The sequence below is a fragment of the Zonotrichia albicollis genome, unplaced genomic scaffold (genome assembly GCF_047830755.1).
Source record: "Zonotrichia albicollis isolate bZonAlb1 unplaced genomic scaffold, bZonAlb1.hap1 Scaffold_257, whole genome shotgun sequence".
Taxonomy (NCBI): domain Eukaryota; kingdom Metazoa; phylum Chordata; class Aves; order Passeriformes; family Passerellidae; genus Zonotrichia; species Zonotrichia albicollis.
The window spans coordinates 286,145-297,289 of record NW_027428429.1 but is presented as its reverse complement, the minus strand read 5'-3'; the positions used below and the strand labels follow the sequence as shown (position 1 = coordinate 297,289).

At 55.1% G+C, this 11,145-nt stretch overlaps 1 protein-coding gene across 1 annotated transcript; it reads right to left on the bottom strand.

The window, feature by feature from the left end:
* Positions 1 to 1,547: 1,547 nt before the first annotated feature.
* LOC102067938 (olfactory receptor 14J1-like) lies at positions 1,548 to 2,480 on the bottom strand. The gene has a single exon (XM_005497516.4). The coding sequence runs from the start codon at positions 2,478 to 2,480 to the stop codon at positions 1,548 to 1,550; it is 933 nt and encodes a 310-aa protein (XP_005497573.4).
* Between the last annotated feature and the right edge of the window lie 8,665 nt (positions 2,481 to 11,145).

Sequence of the window (11,145 nt, the reverse complement as noted above, 5' to 3'; positions counted from 1 at the left end):
TGAGCCCTGGGCCTCCTCTTCAGAAGCTCCAGCAGCCCAGGTCCCCCAGCTTCTCCTGCCAGCCCCAAAGCCCATCCTTTCAGTCCTGCAGAGCCTCTGCAGCTCCTCCTCATTGCCCACAACAGGGAGCCCCAGAAGCAGACACAGCAGCCCAGATGTGCCCCCTGGCCTGGGGTGCCTCTGGCAAGGGAGCAGCAGTAGGCACTGCAGGAGCCTGCAGACAATTCCTGCAGCACTTGTAGGATGATCCTGCTGCCCAAGGGACGTTCCCATGGGGCCAAGTCAGGAACTGCAATGGGGAGTGGGGCCAGAGAGGAAAGGGCAAACAGGGATGGGCTGTCGGCAGGGAAGGGAACAGGGGTGGACAAGAGCAAGAAATTTATACTGGGAAAAGAGTAAAGAAAGCAAAGGTGAAGCCAAGGAAATGCTGAGGGCAGTTTGGGGCTGGCTGCCAGGCAGCCCTGGCTCTGAGCAACAATGTCTGCAGTGGGACAGGAAACTCCCAGCTGATGGGAACAAACTTTCTGGCTGACTGCAGAGGCCAGGACAAAGCTGAGTGCTTTCCCTGCTGTCCCCCAGCCCTTGCTGGCCCCAGGGGCTGATGGCATTTGTGCTCCCTCAGGTTCATGTCCCCACACCAACAGCATGGGGGTGCTCCCCCTGCTGTGTGCAATGCAAACAGGGGCTCCTGAGCCAGTGCTGCTGTGTCTGTGCCTGCAAGGATGGGGCACTTGTGTGAGCTGGGGGAGAGGCCAGGGCTGCAGAGGGGGGATGTTGTTGGTAGCTCCATGAGGACGCTCTGGGGCACTGCCTGGGCTGTCCAGCGCACTTGGGATGGATCAGCCCCTGCTCTGCTGCACCTTCCTGTCTGCCCCAGGGCCCTTGCAGAGCCCCAGCCATGCTGTTTGCCCCCAGCCTGCCCACGGCCAGCCTGGGGCTGCTCACGGGGCTTTTCTGTGCTGAGCATTGGCCTGGCCGTGTTCTTGAGAGAGCCCGGGCAAGGAGGCTGGAGCCCCCAGGGCCTGGCCTGAGGCGTCAGCGCTGCCCCAGCAGTGCCCATGGCCTGTCCCTGCTGCAGCCCCGGCACTGCCACCCCCAGGGCTGTGCCCGGCCCCGAGAGCACTCAGGCCCTACAGCAACACCAGGGCCAGCAGGGCAGCGGGGCAGGGCCACGGCAGCAGCACTGGCAACAGCAAGTGTTGCTGCTGCTGGGCACAGCTGCTGGGCCAGCACTGATCTGCCCCCAGCTCTGCACACAGACATTGCTGCTGCAGCTCCAGAGAAGGCAACACAAGGACATCTCTGTAGAAAACTCTGTTGGGACATCCTTTAGTTCCTTTAAAGCCACTGAGAGTGCAGCCCATCATTGACACAGTCTGGGGCCACAGGGAAGGTGGAGAGAAACAAAGTGAGAAATGGCACAATCACATTTTCTTTTTTGGACAATATAAAAATACCAAAAAAAAAGGAAAACAACCTCCAAAATGAAACCAACAAGTATCAAAGATTATTTTATTACAAGTGATTTGCAGAAATTAGACAGCAGTTTAATGTTCCTGAAATTTTCCCGTCATAAATGTCCGCACTGCAGCCTTGAGCTCCTGGTTCCTCAGGCTGTAGATGAGGGGGTTCAGGGCTGGAGGCACCACTGAGTACAGAACTGACAGGGCAAGATCCACAGATGGGGAGGACATGGAGGGAGGTTTCAGGTAGGAAAATGTACCGGTGCTGACAAACAGCGAGACCACGACCAGGTGAGGGAGGCAGGTGGAAAACGCTTTGTGCCGTCCCTGCTCAGAGGGGATCCTCAGCACAGCCCTGAAGATCTGCACATAGGAGAAAACAATGAACACAAAAAACCCAAATACCAAACATGCACTTACTGCAATGAGCCCCAGTTTCCTGAGGTGTGATTTGGAGCAGGAGAGCTTGAGGATCTGGGGGATTTCACAGAAGAACTGCCCCAGGGCATTGCCATGGCACAGGGGCAGGGAAAATGTATTGGTTGTGAGTAGCAGAGCATTGAGAAAGGCACTGGCCCAGGCAGCTGCTGCCATGTGGGCACAAGTTCTGCTGCCCAAGAGGGTCCCGTAGTGCAGGGGTTTGCAGATGGACACGTAGCGGTCGTAGCACATGACGGTCAGGAGGAAATACTCTGCTGAGATGAAGAATACAAAGAAAAAGAGCTGAGCAGCACATCCTGTGTAGGAGATGTTCCTGGTGTCCCAGAGGGAATTGTGCATGGCTTTGGGGACAGTGGTGCAGATGGAGCCCAGGTCAGTGAGGGCCAGGTTAAGCAGGAAGAAGAACATGGGCGTGTGCAGGTGGTGGCCGCAGGCTACGGCACTGATGATGAGGCCGTTGGCCAGGAGGGCAGCCAGGGAGATGCCCAGCAAGAGGCAGAAGTGCAGGAGCTGCAGCTGCCGCGTGTCTGCCAATGGCAGCAGGAGGAAGTGCCTGATGGAGCTGCTGTTGGACATTTGCTGTGTCAGCACGTTTTGACCTACAGAAGGAGAAAAGACAGCGACAATTGGGGGGATTTTTCTCACAGAAAAGTCAAAGCTCTTTCTTATAGACCCTTTCCTGCCACTAAACACCTCTCCCTTTTCTATGTTTAGGAGATCTTCCTTCACCTTTTTTGCTGGACCCCTGATTGCTGCTGGCCTATGTTGTGTGAGGAGATGGACCTTGACCTGCAGGACATGTGGAAGTCAAGCCTGACCCCCAGGCAGTGCAAGGGAACAGTGAAGGCAGGGGCCAGTCCTGGTGTTTGGACTTGGATAAAGAATCTTCTCCTAAAGCAGAGGAGTTGCCTGCATGAAGGGATGGGGATTCCAGGAGGAAGAATGAGAGATTCTGCTGCACCTGAGGTGAACAGAGAGTCCAGTGAGGCAGGAAGGTTGTCTGAGGCTTAGTGCAGACTGAGGGGGACCTGTTCTGTCCCTCTGTCCTGTTCCGTCTGCCCTGGACTTGGACCTTTCTGAAATCCACTCCTGTGTTACCCTGGACAGCCAGGAGACACTGCTGAGAGCAGAGGGATCCCTGGCACACAAAGTGGCTCCTGCCTTTCCCAGAGTCAGGAGAGTGGGCTCATTGCCAGCCTCCCAGGCTGCCCTGCCCAGAGCTGCCCGGGCACAGGGAGCTGGGACACCCCATTGCTGTGCTCAGCCTGCACAGGAGGAGCCCAAGGGCTGGGCCTGGCCCTGCAGCTGGAACGTCCATTGCAGAGAGTCCCTCAGCAATGCCAGCAGCATCTGGGCAAGGCAAAGAGAGAGAGGGAGCCTGAGGAAACGCCTTTCCCTGGCCAGCCCTGCCCAGCCCCTGCCAGGCAGCAGCAGGGCAGGACAGTGGCCCTCAGGCCCTGGTCAGCAGGGAATGGGCACATGGCCGCAGAGATGCCCTTCATCTCTGGGGCTGCTCTGCCGGCCCAGGAGGGACTGAGGGCCCCGAGCCCCCGGGCTGAGGGCTGTGCTGGCTGCGAGGGGACACAAGAGCTGTGCTGCTCAGGGCCGTGTGTGCCCTGCAGGGCAGGCCTGGCAGGTGCCACATCTGCCCTGCAGCAGGGCTTCCCTCAGCACTGCCTCCCTCCCTCCCTGCCCACGGCTCTGCTGCTGGAGCTGTCCCAGCCTGAACTTCTCCTGTGGCCCTGGGCTCCTTCCCTGCCAGAGCTGCCAGAGCCCAGCCCAGCCCCTGGGCCAGCCCTGCCCTGCAGCTGCTTGGCCCTGCAGGGATTAAAGAACAGCTCCCCCAGACTGGGCACCATGGAAAGGTGATGATGCATGGATCTGGAGGCTGGGCAGGTGCAGGCACTTTCTAAGGTGCCCAGGAATCCTCAGGGTGATGATTTAGGAGTCCCAGCTCCTGCTGTGCCCTTCACAGCTGAGTTTCAATTGTCACCAAGCTGAGCCAGGGAAAAGTGGGAGCACAGATTCAGGAAAGCAGAGATCCAAGCAGGAAGCTCCTGCTCTGAATAAGCTCATGATAAGTCTCCTCAGAAGGGCTGCCCCACTCTGCAGCACATCCTCCTCCTCCTGTGCCACAGAGAAACTGGGAGAGTCCTCCTGGCACATCCCCCTGGCTGTGGGGTGTGCTGGCTTCAGGAGATCCCTCCAGGAGTACAGGGGACATTGGCCTGCACCCACACACTCACCACACACAGGGCTGGGAAGATCTTTCCCCAAGTGAAGTCTCAGCTCAATGTCTTCCCAATCCTGGTTGCCTTCAGCCTGCCGGGCTCCTGTCCCCTCAGTGCCTGCAGGCAGAGCCCTCAGCCCTGCTGGACTGGGAGAGGAGCTGGTCCTGGGAAAAGCTGTTCCTTTAAAGCTCAGCAGCACAGACACAGCACAAGGACTTTAATGAACCTCTTAGGGATTTGGTGTTGTTTACATCAGACTCAGCCCCTGAGAGTGTCTTCAAAAAACTTCTCAAGAACTCAAAATTAAATTGCAACTCTAAAGTTTCTTGAAGTTTTAATGGGTTCCACTGAGGGACATGACTGAGAAACTGTCCCCAGGTTCCAGGTAGAGCAGAACACTGCAGGCAGTGATGAAAGCTGGGGACAAACAAGGCCAAGGTGTCTCTGGTGCTGAGCAAACCTGGATGTGTTTGAGGAATGCAAAGGGCCAAGGCCTGAGCTCCAGCCCCTGGCCAGGCAGATCCTGTCCCTCCCTCCTTGCTCAGGGCTCTTGCTGGGATGGGCACTGGCATGTGGGGATGTGCAATGGCAAGGGCAGGAGCATGGGGCGGCCCCTGCCAGGCTGCTGAGCAGGGACAAGGAGGCAATGAGGCCCCCCCCCCGAAAGGTTGTGGTGGTGGAGCCCAGCCAGGGACCGCCAAATGTCCAGTTTATCTCGGCTGTTTGAGGGGCCTGAAAAGGCCCGGGGTGGCCTTGGGGCAGCCCGCGTATCGAAGGACGAGAAGAGGCTTCAGTTCTTCTTTCAGTTTTTATGTTTATTAATTGTTTATCTAAAAGATGTTCTTTCAGCCACCAGAGATCTGCTCAGCAGTCAGCCATGGGCACACTGTCTGCCCTCCCGGGCAGCCACGTATCTTTATACCCTTTGTTACGTATACAATATTTATCATTTTTCCCCAATACCATCTATTCTTATAACTCGGTGTACTCTCAGTAATAACCAATCCAAAGGTGCCACCGTGGCCAAAGAAGATGGAGGAGAAGAGGAAGAAGAAGAAGGACAGGACACACCCCAATTCCTCCATCTTACTCCTCTAAACCCCCCTGTACATAAATCCTAAACCCTGTTTCTCACCCTCTAATTAACTAATCCCTTCACCATTCACCCGGTGAAGCCCTCATCCTTGTCGTCTCCTGTGCAGGACCAAAGTCCAGCCACCAGACACTTCTGGCAACATTCCAGGAGTCCCGAGCCCCCCCAGGGTCTCGGTGGCTCAGCATCTCAGGACTGAGATCTTGAGATCCGACAGTCTCCTGCTCCTGCCTCAGGCCCAGGCCCAGCAGCCATGGCCAAAGTGCTGCCCAAGGTGTCTCTGGCAGGGCTGTCTTGCAGCTGCTGCACATGCCTGTGCCCTGTGCAGCCCAGGCTGTCCTACGATGTCTCTGCCCTGCAGCTGTTATATATCAGAAGCTTGACTAGGCCAATATTCAAGCAGCAATCAATTTATTAATTAATATGGTAAAGTATGAGCAATACAGTGCTGGGTGCAATGGGGGAAGTTTTCCCTCCAACTGCACACCAACAGCTGAGGCTTACAGGTGTTTATAGGGGTACTCATAGGCTTTCTCAGCAGTTTCTATTCCAATTTTTACTCATCAGCAGTTTCTATTCCCAATTTTTACATCACAATTCTATACACTATTGTGATTTAGTTTTTCTCAGGATGCGTCTCAAAAGGAGGATCCCCAGGTGGTCCAGTTTCCGAACGAAGAAAGACAAATCCTACCTGGTGGAGTCTAGCTCCCCAGATGTGTGTCCACCTTTTAATTGCAAGGACTATAAATCTCATTACAGTGATGCCCAGCTTCCCTTGGTCAAAAATATAAATCTTTGAGTTGATGTTCATCTTCATTTCTCAAGCTGCTTTTCTCTATTTTGTTAAGGTGTGAGATAAGCATGTTTCCTACATATATATTCCAAAGCTATATTTTCAAGGATACTAGCAATACTCTAAAATTATACTTCAAAAGGTTATTATTGCAGAACTCTTTAAGGCTTAACTACAAGCAAAGAGCAACATCCTTAACGCTTTAATTCAAACCCTCCTCAATCAACCAAGGTTAACTGCAAGCAAAAGATAGGTTCAAAGGCCTTCTTCCATGCTTTACTTTCCTCAGTTATTATTAGAATTGGTAAATGTCCCACTGTCGGTCTCCACACTTATCACAATCACAAATACACACGTTGCCTGTATGTACCTGACATGAAACACAGCTTTCTTTGTATGTACCTGACATGAAACATAGCTTTCTTTGTATTTCACAAGTGTCACAGCTGGCACTTGAAACACTGCATGTCCTCCGAGCAATACAGTGTGGGCGGTATTCCATCTTCCAGAGGGTGCAAGATCAGCTGCAAAGGCATGGGAGACTCAGCCTTGTCTGTCAGGGCTCAGCTGGATGCACTGTAGGAGCTCTGAGGAGAGCTGATCCTGGAGGCTGTCTTTGCTGGGACAACCTGAGCCAGGGGGAACTCTGCTTTTCTTTAATATTTTCCTTTTCTTGTTTTCAACTTTTTATCTCTATTCCAAATAAATACATTATAGCATAAATATAATTCTATCTATTATTATACATTAGAGATTACTATAAATAAATAAATTCAAGAATGTGTTATGATATACAGACTGCCAGGAGCTTTTCTTTGCTGCCAGGAGCCTGCAGGGCAAGAGGCAGGAAAGGGTGAAAAGGGAGCTTGTGCTCAGCAAGACAGCAGGCTGACGGGTCCTGAGGCCCTGACTGGGAGAAGGGTGCTTGTGCTCAGCAAGCTGCCCAGGTGTGCAGTGTTGCAGGGAAAATGGCCAGAAGCCCCTTGGCCTGTGGTGGTACTGATGAAGCCTTTGTGCTGGTGACAGAGCAGCTGGGCAGGGGCCGGAGCTGCGAGGATCCCTGCCAGAGCGCTGCCTGGAGATGGCCACAAGCCCTGTGCCAGGCAGGAAGCGCCAGCCGTGTCCTCCTGCCCATGTGCTGCTGGCTGCCTTGCTGAGGGCTCCCAGGTGCCTCTGGATGGGGCTGCTCTGGAGCTGCTGTGGGGCTGCGGCGCTGCTGCCGGGCAGCTTGGCCAGGCTGGGGCAGCCCCTGAGGGGCTGGGGCACTGGCAAGCCCTGGGCAATGGGCTGTCAGAGGTCACAAGCAGCCCCCCGGCAGCCGCCTTGTTCCTGCCAGAGCTGACTTGCAAGAGGGACCCTGGGCACTCTGCAACTAACAGCATCGGTGTTGTTGGAAACCCAAATGCAGGGAAATCTCAGACCTTTGGTCTTGTCAGCAAAGCTTAGAATTAAACACAGGATTTGATCGGAGACCTTGGAAAGGGCTTCCAAACTTAGGTCCTAGAAGCGAGAATGTGGATTTCTAGTTTATTATAGCAGAGACATGGGGAGGAATGTTGAAGTAGAGGAAAGTTTACAGTTTTAGTGCTGAAGATCTAGAAAAAATAAAAGTAGTCACAATGGTAAACAAGAAGCTTAGGATGCAGTGCTGTAGGTTTATGTGTCATAACATGATTGGCTAAGGAAGCTTACACTGTAGTATGAATCCATAAGATGAAATACTGAAGGATTGACTGCAAAACATAAATATCCTTGTTGGCAGTGTCTTCTTGGCCAAGAAATCCTTCAAAGCTCCTGTAACTACAAGTCTTGCGGCCTTGTGAGCCATGCAGTGCAGATGTGAGCCAAACTCACCCTTCCTGTCTATGCAGAAGAGAAGAAAAAGCAATGGCATCATCTAAAACACTCAGAGGTCCGCTCTCTAGCTCGTTCCAAACTCCCTCAAATCCCCCAAAGTGGGATTTAGCTACCAAGAGATGACAAGGACTCTTAGTGCTGGCTCTTTGACTCCACAGCAGCTGCTTTAGAATCTTTCACATAAGCCTGTGTAGTCATGTGCTGGAAATGGATCATTTGAAGAAACTTTCCCAACTGACTTGCATGGAGGTTTGTCTGAAGGGTATTTGAGGAGAAAGGCTCCCAGCAGAGGTCTGGGCTTTGGCCTAGCTGTGTCCCCTGCTGATTGTGAAGTGTGCCATCAGCTGCAGGGCTTTCTGGGCAAAAAATATCATCAAGTCACTTGGACTTGCACATTTTGGTCTCTAAGAGCTGGACCCAATTTCAGAGCAAATTTGGAGACCTCATCTATGGGTGGATGGACCACCTAGGATTTGCCCAATTGCTGGGAATGGTTCTCCAGGTCCCTGGTGTAAAACGGGGCTCCCCAGCAACTGCGGATCTGCAAGATGATAAACAATCGTCTTGGTTTGAAGAGAGAGGTGTCTGCTAATGAAGACAGAAGGCTTCTCTGAAATGGAAAATGTAAATCCCCTCCCTTCAAATGCTTCTCATTTAGAAATTCAAATGCTCTCAGGGAAAGATATGGGCATAGGACTGAGCCTGCAGAGCCGGGCAGCGTTTGCTGATGCTCTGAGCCCTTCCCAAAGATCCTGTCGGGCTGTCTTAGACACCTGGGGCCAGGGATTCCTTCCAAGCTGGGCCACTTTGGCTGGGCTGGGGGCAGTCCCAGGGCAGAAGGCAGTGTGTGCAAGGGCCCTGGGTGGCACGCTGCAGCACAGTCTCTGTGCCATGGAACGGAACCCGGTGACCAAGGGCCTTTTGTGACATGTGGGAAATAGAAGCTTGCCAGGCTGCTGGGAACGCACAACGGGGCAGAACGGGACAGAGCGGTGCCGTGAGGAGCCCCCGCACAGCAAACTCGTTCCTGTCTGACACGGAGCCTTTCCAAGGCGTTCTTCCTGCAGCTGAGCTCGAGGCCAGACCACAGGACTTGGCGACCTGTGGCCTTCCCGAGGCTTCTCTTCTGCAGGTGCCCTCACAAATCCAGTCATTATCATGGAGCAGAGACCCCTGAAAGCGCCCAAGGTGGCCTGGGGGAAAGAGGAGGAAGAAGGCCCTGGAGCTGCCCCAGCACATGCAACCAAAGCGGTGGTGCCGTTTGAGCTGCCGCAGGAGGGTGAGTGGCAGAGCTGGGCCACAGGGTCGGTGCCCGCAGCCAACTTGGCGCCATTCTATCCCATCCCATCCCATCCCATCCCATCCCATCCCATCCCATCCCATCCCATCCCATCCCATCCCATTTTATCCCATCCCACCCAATCCCATCCCATTCCCATGGACAGGACAGAAGAGGGGCCAGGCAGACACCCTGCAGGGGCCGTGCTCCATCCCCTGGGCCATCCCAGGGCTGTCCCTGCCTGGGGAGCGCAGGGCTGGGCTGTGCTCTCCGGCCTCTCCCGCAGCCCCTCATCTCTGGCTGCGCTCGCTCTTTGCCAGGTGCAGCCCTGCAACGCACACAAGAGCAGGAATCCAGCCGTGGCCTCTTCCGCAGCACAGCCCAGGTACCTGCAGCCATCCCCACCTGGGCTGGGCCTGCTGGCACCACGCTTGGAGCATTCCCTGCAACATCCCTGGCTTCTTGCCCTTCTCCTACAGCTGGTTTGCAAATTCATCAAGAAAATTCGGGCGGAAGAGACCAGCACCATGGGCACTGGGCTCCGAGCATATTCGCACATCTTCAAAACCAAGACCAGTGCTGCCCTGCTGGATATGCTCGTAGAGGAGGGCTTTTCCAATCCAAAGCAAGTAAGCAGCCTGTGGCCAGGCTTTGATCCTCCCAGGAATTGCTTGGTCTCCCAAGCCACGCCTGCCGGTCACTGTAACTCTTTGAGGCCATGGCAGTGTGGTGGGAAGGAAAGCACTTCTGTGGGGAGGCTGGGGACATTGCTCCCTCCGGCAGCTTTCCAAGTCTCCCCATGCCTTCTCCAGGTTCCTGCCCTGGTCAGGTACATCCACCAGTGGCTCCTGGCCAATCAGTTTGCTGAGCACAGGCTGAACAGGACCCTGCTGGATCTCACCGAAGCACAGCCCGCTGACGTGGTCATGACGCTCCTGCGTGTGGCCCCGTCCTGTGACAGGTATGGGGCCCACCTGCCCACAGGGCTCAGGGCTCGCCAGCCCACCAGCCCGTACAGCCTGGCCCAGGTGTGTGACCAACAGAGAGTTCCAGGGCCCTCTGGCTGCTTCCTTGGCCAGCCCTGGCACGTCAGACCCCGAGCCTGCTGCGGTGCTCCCTCGCTGCCCCTCAGGGGCCTGTCCCCAGCAGCCTGGGCTGCCTGTGTGCTGCTGGCGAGTGGCAATGGGCACAGGCAGAGCTAGCAGCCAGCTCAGGTCCCCACTGCTGCTCAGACACCCTCCTGAGACAGAGCTCTAACCCGACAGAGCTGCCATGACCATGTGGAAGAGCATCATGTGCTCGCCCAGGACTGCAGAGCAGGCGCTGCTGATACTGCTAGATGTGCTGGGGAGTTGGCCAGAGCACAGCATGTGCACCTCGGATGGGGACAAAACGGGTGTCTTTGTCCTGGCTGTGAGTTCCTGTAACTGGCCTTTGCTGTCCCAAGGCTGCCTCTCCAGCAGCTCTCCATCCTCCTTCCCCCACTGCATCTCCCTGCCTCAGGCACTGGGTTGAAACCCGGCCCAGAGGCAGCTTCAGGCCCACCAGGCCCCATGCTCCCCCTGCGTCTCTCTGAGCCTCTCCCTCCCCTGCTCGGGCCCTGCCACACGGACACCTCGGCACTGAGCGCTGTCTCGGGGGGCTTTGTCCTTTGCAGGCAACCGTGGTGATGTGGAAGATCCTCCAGATGCCCTGTGTCCCACATATGGTGACAGTGTATTTGCCCCGCCTCTTTCTGCATCTGCTCTCCCAAGTGTTTTTCAGCACTCTGGATACGCCAGAGGACGTCAATGCATTCTGGAAGGGATGCCAGGAGGAATACGGCCTTGCCACCAGCCCCAACAGGTGCTCCATCCCACTCCTCCTTTCCCTGCCACGTCCCTGGGCAGGAGCCAGTGCTCCCAGCATGACCTGGGCTTTGCTGTGCACGCAGATTTGCAGTGCAGACCCTGAAGTCCCTGCTCTGCCGAACGCAGCACGAGGAT